Here is a 13,177-nt window from a genome sequence, read left to right as displayed (position 1 = left end):
CCTGGCTTATTTATACCCTCTAGCTCCATCCATGTTGTTGCAAATGGTAGGATTTGTTTTCTTCTTATGGCTGAATAGTATTCCATTGTGTATATGTACCACATCTTCTTTATCCATTCATCTACTGATGGACACTTAGGTTGCTTCCATTTCTTGGCTATTGTAAATAGTGGCTTTTGGATGTAGAGTTGTATAGATGTCTATTAGGTCCATCTGTTCTAGTGTGTTGTTCAGTGCCTCTGTGTCCTTACTTATTTTCTGTCCGGTGGATCTATCCTTTGGAGTGAGTGGCGTGTTGAAGTCTCCTAAAATGAATGCATTGCATTCTCTTTCCTCCTTTAGTTCTGTTAGTTTTTGTTTCACATATGTTGGTGCTCCTGTGTTGGGTGCATATATATTTATAATGGTTATATCCTCTTGTTGGACTGAGCCCTTTCTCATTATGTAATGTCCTTCTTATCTTTTGTTACTTTCTTTGTTTTGAGGTCTATTTTGTCTGATACTACTGCAACACCTGCTTTTTTCTCCCTGTTGTTTGCATGAAATATCTTTTTCCATCCCTTGGCTTTTAGTCTGTGTATGTCTTTGGGTTTGAGGTGAGTCTCTTGTAAGCAGCATAGAGATGGGTCTTGCTTTTTTATCCATTCTATTACTCTGTGTCTTTTGATTGGTTCATTCAGTCCATTTACATTTAGGGTGATTATTGAAAGATATGTACTTATTGCCATTGCAGGCTTTAGATTCGTGGCTACCAAAGGTTCAAGGTTATCTTCTTTAGTATCTTACTGTCTAACTTAACTCACTTATTGAGCTATTTTAAACACTGGTGATTCTTTATTTTTCTCCCTTCTTATTCCTCCTCCGCCATTCTTTATATGTTGGTCGTTTTATTCTGTGCTCTTTTGTGTTTCCTTTAACTGCTTTTGTGGATAGTTGATTTTATTTTTTGCCTTTAGTTAGTATTTGGTTGGTCTGCTTTCTTTGCTGTGATTTTATTTTCTCTGGTGACATCTATTTAGTCTTAGGAGTGCTCCCATCTAGAGCAGTCCCTCTAAAATACCCTGTAGAGGTGGTTTGTGGGAGGCAAATTCCCTCAACTTTTGCTTGTTTGGAAATTGTTTAATCCCTCCTTCATATTTAAATGATAATCATGCTGGATACAGTATTCTTGGTTCAAGGCCCTTCTGTTTCATTGCATTAAATATATCATGCCATTCTCTTCTGGCCTGTAATGTTTCTGTTGAGAAGTCTGATGATAGCCTGATGGGTTTTCCTTTGTAGGTGACCTTTTTCCTCTCTCTAGCTGCCTTTAAAACTCTGTCCTTGTCCTTGATCTTTGTCATTTTAATTATTATGTGTCTTGGTGTTCTCCTTCTTGGGTCCCTTCTGTTGGGGGTTCTGTGCACTTCTGTGGTCTGATTGATTATTTCCTCTCCCAGTTTGGGGAATTTTTCAGCAATTATTTCTTCAAATATACTTTCTATCCCTTTTTCTCTCTCTTCTTCCTCTGGTACCCCTATAATGCGGATATTGTTCCTTTTGGATTGGTCACACAGTTCTCTTAATATTGTTTCATTCCTGGAGATCCTTTTATCTCTCTCTGCATCATCTTCTATGCGTTCCTGTTCTCTGGTTTCTATTCCATCAATGGCCTCTTGCATCTTATCCATTCTGCTTATAAATCCTTCCAGAGATTGTTTCATTTCTGTAATCTCCTCCCGGACATCATCTCTTAGCTCTTGCATATTTCTCTGAAGCTCTATCAGCATGGTTATGAGCTTTATTTTTAATTCTTTTTCAGGGAGATTGGTTAGGTCTATCTCCTCAGGGTTTGCCTCTGTGATCTTGGTCTGTATCAAATTCTTCTGCCTTTTCATGGCGATGGAGATATTTGTGGGGAGCTGGTGGTGTGTTGGCTAAGAGAAAGTCCCTTCTTGCCGGTTTGTGGCCTTCCTCTCCTGGGAGAAAAGTGACCCCTAGTGGCTTGTGCTGGGCAGCTGCGTGCAGACGGGGTTTCTAATTCTTGCCCTGCCGCTGTGGAGCTCCATGGTTGCTGTGGGCATGGCCAGCCTCAGGCTGCTTCTCCAATATGGCGGAGCCGCGTCGGAGGGGGAATGGGTGGGAAGCCATTTATCTCTGGGAGGGGGCTCCGAGCTGCACTGCCACCCAGGGGGTTAGGGCGCCCGGAGTTCCCTGGGATTCCCAGCTGCTGGGCTAAGTGTCTCGGGACGCTTCCGTCCAGCTGTGCGGTCCCTGTCCCTTTAAGACTTTCAAAAAACACTCGCTTTTCTTTGTCCCAGGGGCACCTGCTGTGGGGACCTGCTCACAGGTCTTACTCTCCTGTTTCCCTAGTTTCCAGCACCCCATGCACGCACTGTGTGTCTGCGCTCTGGTGCGGATGGCTAGGGCTGCGTGTTTAGCAGTCTTGGGTTCCCTCTCCCTCCCTGCTCCAACTCCTCTCCTCCCACTGGGACCTGGGGTGAGAGGCGCTCAGGTCCCGCCTGGCCGCGGCTTGTATTTTACCCCCTTCGCGATGCACTGGGTTCTCGCAGGTATAGATGTAATCTGGCTGTCGTCCTGTGTCTTCTGGTCTCTCTTTTAGGAATAGTTGTATTTGTTGTATTTTCAAAAATATATATGGTTTTGGGAGGAGATTTCTGCTGCTCTACTCATGCTGCCATCTTGGTTCTCCTCCCATCAACTGGTTTTTGATAGGTTTCTTGGCATCTTGTTCTACATCCTTGTAAGCTTAGGAATCAGTTAACAATTTGAGGGGAATTTCTATATTTGGGCCAGGTCTTTTGAGGGGTCATTTTTCACCCTGAAGTTCCATCTGCTTTGCAGCCCCCATCTCCAACCTCTACCTTCTCAGCATAGTTAAAATATAATAGTATGGCTGGACTCTATTTCCCATCATAATTTGGGAAATCTCTTATACAAAAAGTATGATTACCTGTGGAATTTGCTTCATGGGCTTTCCTTCTCTTGAGAAACTTAGCCCCAGAGTCCTGCCTGTGTTGATTGCTTTCCTGTGCCTCAAACAAGCAGTTTTATATGTTTTGTCTAGCATTCATAGTAGTTCTTCTTGACAGTGCTAGTTCAATACACCATGCTCCATAAATTTTAACCAGAAGTATCATGTCTTTAATTTCATCCTGGAATTTTTCTAATGTCTAGTGTTCAACAGATAAAACCAGCCCTTATATAATAATTGCCACAGACCATAAAGTTTAACTAGTTATAAACCTTATTTTTATTTCCTGGAATAAAACCAGGTGTTCTCTGGATTATCAAGGAAGATCTCAAAGCCAGAGTAGAAATGTTGGATCAATACTTGCCACTAAAGCTTTTAAAATTTCAAATCTGACATAATTTTCCATTCTTTGAATTGTGGTCATTGAAAAACTTTCATAGAAATGGGAATTCTTATCACAGTCTCTCATGTTTTGATCTCTAGGAAGATGAAGTCCTCAGTACATTCTGAAGAGGATGATTTTGTTCCAGAACTACATAGAAATGTTCACCCTCGAGAGCGACCTGATTGGGAAGAAACACTTAGTGCAATGGTAAATCAGTTTTATGTATATGTATATATGTTTATTTTTCTTACATAAGGAAAAGGAACCAAACAATCATCACTCACAGAAAAATTTTTTTGTTGTGTAGTTAATTTATTCTGGAATATCATTGGAGAAAATAATTTATTCCAGGCACTGTTTTAAACTCTGTGGGCAGACCCCTGAACAAAACACACCAATTTCCTGTTTTCATGGAGCTTATTTTTTAATGGGTTAGGAGGAGAAGCAAATAATTAAATACATGTCAAGTGGTGGTGAATGCTAGTGTGGAAAATTAATGCAGAGTAGTGTAATTACAGAGTGGTAAGACAGGGTATGAAGAGATAGTTGCTGGTTATATTGGATGGTCATAGATGACCCCTGAGAGAAGGTGAGGTTTGAGCAGATGCTAGAGGGAGTGAGTAGTGTGTTTATCTGAGAACAGATCATTTTAGGCATTGGAAAAACAAGTTAAGGCTGTGGCATATGATTAAAAAGCAAGCTGGAAGAAGCACAAGTAGGACATGTGGCTGAAATTGAATAAACCAGGGGAAAGTAGAAGGAGATGTCAGAGAGTGGTTTGGGTGGATAGAGAGCAGATCATGTAGTTTCTTGCAGTCCATTATATGGACTTTGGATTTTTATGCTGAGTGAGATGGGAAGCTATTGGAGGACTTTTGGCAAGAAGTGATATGTTCTGGCTTAATATTTTAAAGGAAGTTTCTGGATAAAGTAGGCAAAATAGGAAATGAGGAAACTAATAGGTGAATGAACAGTGATGGTAGCTTGAATCAGTATGATAGATTTGGTGAAAAATGGTTAGATTCTGTATATAGTTTTTTATAAAGCCAACCATTTTTGCTGATGAATGGGATACAGAGAGTAAGATAAAGAGATGTCAAGGATGACTTTAAGTCTTTTGGCTTGATCAACCTAAAGAATGTAGTTTACATTTACTGAGATGGTGGAAAAGCTGTTTTTGTTGGGGTTATGTGGAAAAATGCTGTGTGGTATAGTTTTCCACATTATGTTTGACTCAGGCATGTTAATAAGAACAGTGAAATTTCTCTTTGTGGAGAAAAACATTTTACTTAATTATAGTTAAAAGTTAGTGTTTCTTAACAAAATTGAATGCAGATGTTCATCTGTCATTGCTGATCTGTAATGAGATTTTACATATTTCATTTTTGAAAATGCTGTTATACTCAGATTGGTATTGCCAAGTACATCAACTCATGAGTGTATGATTTTAATTGGGCATATTCATCACTTGCAAGGCATTTATAGAATTCTATAGTATTCTTCTCTTGATATTTGCCTTTTAGCATAACATTCCTTTGCAGACTTCCAATTGAGGGTTAGGTGAAAGCTTTTCAATTACACAGCTTAATGGATTTTGCAATATGGAAATTTACTTTGTGTTTATATTGTGGTCTGAAAAACCCTTCTGGAACTGTAGTTTGAGCCAAAAATATATCAATGCAAATTTGTGTAGTAATGGAGATCTCCCTTTTTTAAAAAAAATATTTGATAGTTTGGAAGTATGTATAGCAGCTTGTGATTATTTGTGATTCTAACAGTTATCATCACATTGTAAGTTCTCATATAAGCTATCCTGCTTTGTAGTTTTAGGTTAAGTTCATTAAGAAATAGCATCAAATCTGTAGCAAAAACTAGTTATGAAAGCCATATAGTGTTCAATACAGAGGTTGAAAATATGTCCAACACTAAGTCCTTTTCTGCTCCACATGTATTTTTTAATAAAATCAGTTATAATGTATCTTAGTAGATTCCACTTCAGGTTGTACTGAATTCATGTATGCCCGATTTATTTGAAATATTATCACCTGTAGTCATCCCATGTAGACGTTCATAGAGACCAATTCTTCAGCCACTTGAAATTCAGCATTGACTTCTCAACAACAATTGAGCCATTTTGGTTAAATTTGTTGACTCATCTAGCCAAGAGTCAAGGAAAACCACTTGAAATCATTTGCCTTGTTTTTTCAATTGGCTGTTGATTTTGCTCCCAATGACCTGACCTTTTCAACTGTTCTCACCAAAAGGCTAATAAAGCTTCAATCAACAGTTTGTTTTCTCAGGACACATTTCTTTGGCTTTCTTAAACTTTCCAGATAAGAGAATGGTTTTATTTTAGTTATCATAGTATACTGTTCATACCTCCGTCACAATACTTAATCTCATTCTAGTTGGTAATGAATGTATCTATCTCCCTTACTATATTGTGAGCTCTATGAGGAAACTTAGGGATCATCTTGTATTCATTTTATTGGAGTATAAAGTTTAAAAGAGGATATAATCATGATTCATACAAATATAAAATGAACACATGCCAGAAATACTTAACTCCTTACCTAATGAAGGAAAGAGTCATGTGTTACAAATAATTCAAAGGAGAATTCAAAGTGCCTTACTTTTATAGATCAGTCATGCGAAAATGGATGTAAAGGGATGCAAAATTGGCAAGACTATTCTGTTCCTCTGGACACAGTTTACATTTCCATGGACAGTAACTATTTGTACCATCATTTTTCTACAAGTTAACTTCTCTGCAAAGATGTAAAATAGTCTAGTCAAAGACAAACAAGTCTCACTCTCCAATCAAACCAAATAATCACTGGAGGTAACAACATTCCATTGAAAGTATATTCAGTAATTTCTTTTGCCCATTTTTAAGTTTTTACAGTTTTCCCCTACAATTTTTATAATCTTGGCAAAATCTACATTGAGTTTATTAAATGGGAACAAAGGTGGTATTGTTGTGTGGTGGTTTATGTTAAAATGTCATATGCTGTATACATAGAAAATCACTGAATTCTCTTTTCTGGAGTGAACATTTATTTGTCTATGGATATTGCCATTTATATCATATATTTTAGCACCTTTTTATATATAAACCAATGCAGTATTATTAACTATAGTCACCATGTGGTATATTACATCCCCATGACTTAATTATTTTATACTTGGAAATTTGTACATTTTGACCACCATCACCCATTTTGTCCACCCCCAACTCCCCAACTCTGGCAACCACTAATCTGTTTTTTATATCTATGAACTCAGTTTTTTTTTTCTTTTAAGATATTGGTACTCTTTAATTTCTTTATATGTAAGCTTCTTGAGAGCAGGTGCTATAATTCTTCTATTAAAAAATTATCACTCACAAGTAGTAAGTAAATTACTATGTTGCAAAAAGTATACAGTGAATGATAAAAAGGATATAAATGAGACGAGCTACCATTTTATTATACTTCTGCTAGAAAATCATACTGATTTTAGTGAGGAAGCAAGAGTAAAGTTAAGAGAAACCTTTATAAAATGTTTCTCAAAAACAATTCCATTTAGTTAATTTTTGAGTTGCTGTAAAAATTAAAGGACTTTGATATTGAACTTTTATTGCTTTGTGTGGTACAGTCAGAATATTGGTTTTTTTTTTGTATAAAGAAAGCAGAAATTTCTGAATTGTCAAGAATTTAAAATTTTAATAGTCATTTTTAATTGTGATATAATTGATACATAACATGCTGGTTTCATGTGTATGACCTAATGGTTCAATATTTATGTATACTGTGACATGATCAACCATAATAAGTCTAGTTAACATCCCTTACTACACACAGTTACAGATTTTTTTCTTGTGAGAACTTTTAAAATTTACTCTCTAAGCAACTTTCAAATCAATGCAGTATTATTAACTATAGTCACCATGTGGTGTATTACATCCCCGTGACTTAATTATTTTATACTTGAAAATTTGTACCTTTTGACCACCTTCACCCATTTTGTCCACCCCCAACTCCCCAACTCTGGCAACCACTAATCTGTTTTTTAATCTATGAACTCAGTTTTTTTTTTCCTTTTAAGATTTTGCATATAAATGAGATCATAATGGTATTTCTTTCTCTCTGCCTGACTTATTTCACTTAGCATATTGCCCTCAAGGTCTGTTCACATTGTCACAAATGGCAAGATTTCCTTCTTTTTAGTGGCTGGAGAAACATTGCAGTGTGTGTGTGTGTACACTACATTTTCTTTATCCATTCATCCAGTGAAGGACACTTAGGTTGCTTCCATGTCTTGGCTATTGTGGATAATGCTGCAGTGAATGTGGGGGTGCAGATACGTTTTCAAGTTAATGTTTTTGTTTCCTCTTGATAAATACCCATAAGTGGAATTACTGGGTATTTCTATTTTTAGTGTTTTGAGGATCCTGTATACTACTTGCCACAGTGGCTGCAGCAATTTACACTCCCACCAACAGTGCATAAGAATTCCCTTTTTCCATATCCTTGTCAACACTTGTTATATCTTATCTTTTTTTATAATAGCCATTCTGACAGGTGTGAGGTGATATCACTGTGCTTTTGATATCCATTTCCCTGATGATTAGTGGTGTTAAGCAACTTTTCATGTTTCTGTTGGCCATCTACATACTTCTTTGGAAAAAAAAAATCTATTCAAATCCTCTGCCAAGTTTTAATTAGATTGTTTATTTTTTTGCTGTTGAGTTGTATGAGTTAATATATTTTGGATATTAATACCTTACTAGATACATGATATGCAAATATTTTCTCCTATTTAATAGGTTGCCTTTTCATTTTGTTGATGGTTTCATTTTCTGGGCAGAAACTTTTTGGTTTGATGTAGTCTCACTTACTTATTTTTGTTTCTGGTGACTTTGCAATCCAAAAAGTCATCACCAGGACTGATGGCAAGCAGCTTACCCTCCTGTGTTTTCTTTTTGGCAGAGTTTTATGGTTTTAGGGATGTTCAAGTAAGAATTCACCAGTGAAGATATCTGGTCCTGGACTTTTTTTAGGGAGGTTTCTTGATTACTGATTCAATCCCCTTACTAGTAATTGATCTGTTCTAAATAATCATTTTTAAATCAAAACAACACCAATAACCTTTAAGTAGGATCTATCCTGTGACTTACGGTTTATGATTTATTTACTACTCTTTTTGAATTTGTAATAAAAAGCTATGGAGCTTTTCTAAACTGCTAAGAGTGAAATAATTTGCAGTTACTTAACAGTGAAATCATTTAGTAAATACATTTTAGGATCCTAGAAAAATAAGATAAAACTTTAGGGGTAAAAAAAGGGGGGAGAGAGTGAATCTTTCTTCCTCTTGTTTTGAGTATTTTAACTAAAATCACCTTCATCATCCTACATCTTAGTGTTTCTTCATTCATTGTATTTTGTGTTCACCATCTCGGTATTCTCAGAATGGATCTTGTTAATTCTTGAGTCTTTGGTTAGGGACAGTTTCCTTTCCTATCATTAAAATTAATGTGTTCAATGTTCAGGGTCAAAGTAGGTCACTTGTAGCAAATGAAGTTGTTATTGACAAAACCAGTGTTCTTGGCTGAAAATGCTCATATATGCTAATGACCTGAGTCATACAATTAAAACAAGTTATAACAAATTTTGATCTTTCAAAATATCAAAAATTTTAAAGAGGAAGATAAAAAGTTGATGCTCACATTGTCAATACTGCATGTGTGCCCATGTGCATGCTCTCCCCCTCCCTCTGTCTCTCTCCTAAAAAAATGTGTGTGCGCTCATGCATGCACTCTCTGTCACATGCACACTCAGAGTTACACTCACTTAATCCTGAAGGGTTGGCTCTTTTCCTCTGTCTCACTTCTTCCCACTTGCCAAACATAGGCATTTGCAGGAGTCTGTACTTTGTCTCGTTGTGCTTGTTCCTCCCAGTTCTTTACTGTTCCTGTAGATTAACTCCATCTCTATGCAGATGTTTTACTTGCGTGGACATATCCCTACCTTTTAAGAATTCATTCCACACCTGAGTTTCTGTAGAAACTGAGCTACAAATTTTCACCAAATCTAATGTTTCCTGCTCCCTGAAAACAGTTTCTTCTTTTTAATATTACAGTTTATGTAAATTTATAACTTTATTTCAGTCACCCAGGTCAAAACCTTGCTTTTGTTATAAATGAAATGGTTTCATTTTCCTTAAAAGTCAGAATCCTTCCTTCCTTGATTACTTTCCCTCCTTACTATTTCTTTGCTATGCCAAGCATTCTCTCACTGCAGTGCCCTCATATTTGTGTTCTCTTCTCTTGCAAGATGCTTTCCCTGCAAGAGTTACAAGCCTGACTTGCTTTCTTCCCTCAGGTCTCTGCAGATGTTACAGTTAAGTGCTGTCTTCACTCAACCATTTTAAGAGTAAATAATCCTGCCCTCCTCTGTCTTTTATACTCTGCTCTAATTTTCTCCATATGACTTGCAAACACTGAAAATTTCTATGATTATTGTCTTTTCCATTAGATTTGTAATCTCCTTGAGAACAAGGACTGTGTTACTTTTGATTACTGTGCTATTACCTATGCCTGGGATAGTAAATTCTCAGTAAATATTTTTTGAGTGGAATGAAATTTTTATTCTCTGGACAAATGGAACTACTGTTTTTCCTTGAAAATGTCCTGAATTTTCCTGCTTCTTTATCTCATTTGTTGGATGTTAAAATGATTTTTTTTTTTTTTACTTTTTTTCTGCTCTTTCATTTTTTTCCCTTTTTTCTTGACTCCTGTCTTTTCTTTATTTTTTTAAAACAATGAGACCATTGGTACATTTTTCTTATATTGTACATTCGTATAGTTTTCAAAAGTGCCCTTTGTATTTGGATTAGTTCCCTCCTCTATTGCCTACTTCCCAAAGGTGAATGAGGATTGATAAAACCTGAATAATCTTGAGGGCGAGGTAGTTTTAGAAGAGGTGTGTGTTTTGTTTATGGCTTCTTTGATTGACAGTTGTCCACTCTGTAGGGCACTTAAATGGGTTCCTTTTACTCATTAAGCTATAAAAACCTTTGCAGTTTGAATACAAGAAATAAAAAGTCTCCTGACAGGTCAAAAACTAGAGACAGGGATATCTCTGAAATGAAAGGGTTTATTGAGCCTTCCCTGGTGCTAGCCAAAAAAAGGACTGAGTTCTGGGACAGGAAGTTTCTGCTTTACCAGTAGCAAGGCTAGTTAACAGACACAACTGGTCTGTCAGACTCTAGAAACGGGGGGCATTTATAAGGGGTGTCAAGGAAAGAAAGTTTTAAAAATTCACATTGGCTACAGATAAGAAAGGCAGGTTAATCTGAAGTGGGGAAAGTCCTGGAATAGGTGCTTTAGAGAAAAGATGAGAGAAATCCATAGAGAAAGCTCATGGATTGGTTGTAGATGATGGTCATACACTGGTCATGCAAAGGGGGATACAGTGGTTCTGGGGACATTCTAAATGACTGTAGAAATGACTTGAACCAGGAACATGTAGTTTCTGGTTAGCCGTGGCCCTAGTCTATTGACCTTCCCCTGTCTCCCTTCCCCATCCTCTGGCCCTATCTCACTTAATTTTAGGACATCTCAGAATTTTTCATTATCACTTCTTAAATGAGAATCCTTTAGCTCTTTTATTACTGTGTGATACTTAACTATTTATTTTTGATGGATGGGTGAATTTTAGTTTTAATTTAGAGAAACTGATGTTGCTTGTCATTTCACACACTTTAAAAGCTGAACATTTTATTTATTATTGTGAATAATCACAAATGCAGTCATTGATTAATATGCAAAGCCCAGGTTTTGAATTTCTGCCAGTATATTCAGAGCTCTTTAATGAACAACTCGAAACCGACCCTATTCCATGGTGCATCCTTCTGAGGCTGAAGATTGTGGGAATTCTTTGGCATGAATCAAGTGGTGTTAGCTATTGAAGATATTTAATGCATTACTAAGAATCCAGGGATATATATTAGGTTGAATTATATGAAGTTGTTAATTTCATAGGTAAAAAGGGCTGAAAATTGGCAGTTCCATAGGATAAACCTAAAATCTTTTACAACTGCTGAGCTGATCTTAAACCCAGTGTTTATTTGTTAATTACTAAACTGAAACTACATTCCAATATTGTGCTACTTAAGGCTTTACATGATCTGGATGTTTCTTTTACTGATAGAATTTGTTATATAGCTTGTCAAAAAATTGTTTTAAACTTAAGGAAAATTCAAAGAAGAAAGTACACAAAACGTGCATTTAAAGGAATAATGATTCTTAACAGATCTCAACTGGAGTGTCATTGGTAATCTAGAATCTTGCTACTTCCTAATAGAAGTTTTCTAATTAAGTGTCTCCCTTATTTGTGGGTCTTTCTTCTATCCTTTGTCTGTTTATAGCCTGTCTTTTCCAGAAAGAGTTTACATTTTATATTTTTATAATATATATTTAAATATTTCATGAAAATTTTGTTAGTAGATCTGGTTTACAAAATTCAAATATAGAAATAGACCAGTATTATTTTCTAGCATCACTGAAGACTAGCAACAATTTACCTGAATAAATACTTATAAAAATAATAGTATATGGTTTTTAGATTTTCCTAAGAACCTTTAAATAAAATGTCTGGCAAAATTATGCACAAAATTGGAACCCTCAATTTTTAGCAAATTAAATACTGGTTGAACAAGTAAGATTATCTTTAATGACCAAGACAAATGGGAGTGAGATGAAGGAAAGGATGAATCTCCATTATAGAAAGGTATACATTTCAGAATATTGAAAAGTTTTGTGAATGTTTCAGTGTGTTAATTTTTAAGTTGATTAACCAGCCGTTGCCTGGTAAAGAATTTGTGATTATTATACTAATGATACTTGCTAATAGTTTTTCCTGAATTATTTTAAACATTTCCTCTGAATAATTTTTCCCTACTCTTAATTGGTTCTCTCTGAAGAGGTATTATTTTATAATAGAGGTGAGTTTTACGGCAAACTCCTTTGTTTCAGAGGAACTAGTTCTATCATCAGTTTCAGAAATTATGGTCTTTTTGCTTTAGTACTCCCAACCTGTATTGTTCCAAGACAAAACAGGAAATTAAATGGGAATAACTATATAGTTTACTCCTAAGGCTTATTTGATGCCTATCTGTGTGCTTTGTGAACTACCCACGTACTAAATCTAACTGCTTGCTTCTTTGACTTGTATGTCTGTTTTTTAGCACTTGCTCATTGGAAATTCTGGATAACATATTGGAGGAAAAAAGTGAAGAAAATTGTTATGTAACCTGTTTTTAGCATTATGGATGTTTTGTTGTATCAAAATTCTTTTGAAAATATTCACACAGATAACTCAAATATTTTTGTGACATTCTTTAAGGATCATTTTAGTGATACTCTCCTTCAACATAGCATATTATAGATTTAATAAATACAGCTTTTCTGTGCTACTGAGGTGATGATTATTAGATCTTCCCCCATTATTTCTTGTTCCCTTGTAAGAAAAGGACAATATTTAGACCAATTAAAATTTAAAAGTTCCTATAATATGTTTCATTTCAGAGATTTATAGCATGTGTTTCCTATGGCTAAACTCGTTGAGTATGGAAACTGGAAGTTCTGTTTGCCTTTCTTGACATAACAAATTTTGTATTCAACTCCTGTTTTTTCAGCTGATATGTACGTGTATGTGCATATGCACAGATCTTCCTTGACTTGCAGTGGGGTCATGCCCAGATAAACTCATCGTAGGTTGAAAAAATATTGTAAGTTGAAATGCTTTCAATACATCTAACCTACTGAACACTATAGC

At 35.8% G+C, this 13,177-nt stretch overlaps 1 protein-coding gene across 7 annotated transcripts in view; it reads left to right on the top strand.

The window, feature by feature from the left end:
• Window positions 1–13,177, top strand: part of ARHGAP32 (Rho GTPase activating protein 32) — a 277,885-nt gene that overhangs the window by 100,033 nt on the left and 164,675 nt on the right. For all 7 annotated transcript variants that reach the window (XM_057490664.1, XM_057490663.1, XM_057490665.1 and 4 more), the window contains one exon: window positions 3,458–3,566. In XM_057490664.1, coding sequence (XP_057346647.1) covers window positions 3,462–3,566 — 105 coding nt within the window. In that variant the 5' untranslated portion in view covers window positions 3,458–3,461. The remainder of the gene's footprint in view (window positions 1–3,457; window positions 3,567–13,177) is intronic.

This window comes from Manis pentadactyla, chromosome 13 (genome assembly GCF_030020395.1).
Source record: "Manis pentadactyla isolate mManPen7 chromosome 13, mManPen7.hap1, whole genome shotgun sequence".
In the NCBI taxonomy this organism is placed as follows: domain Eukaryota; kingdom Metazoa; phylum Chordata; class Mammalia; order Pholidota; family Manidae; genus Manis; species Manis pentadactyla.
The sequence above is the reverse complement of the archived record's forward strand: the minus strand, read 5'-3'. Positions and strand labels throughout refer to the sequence as shown.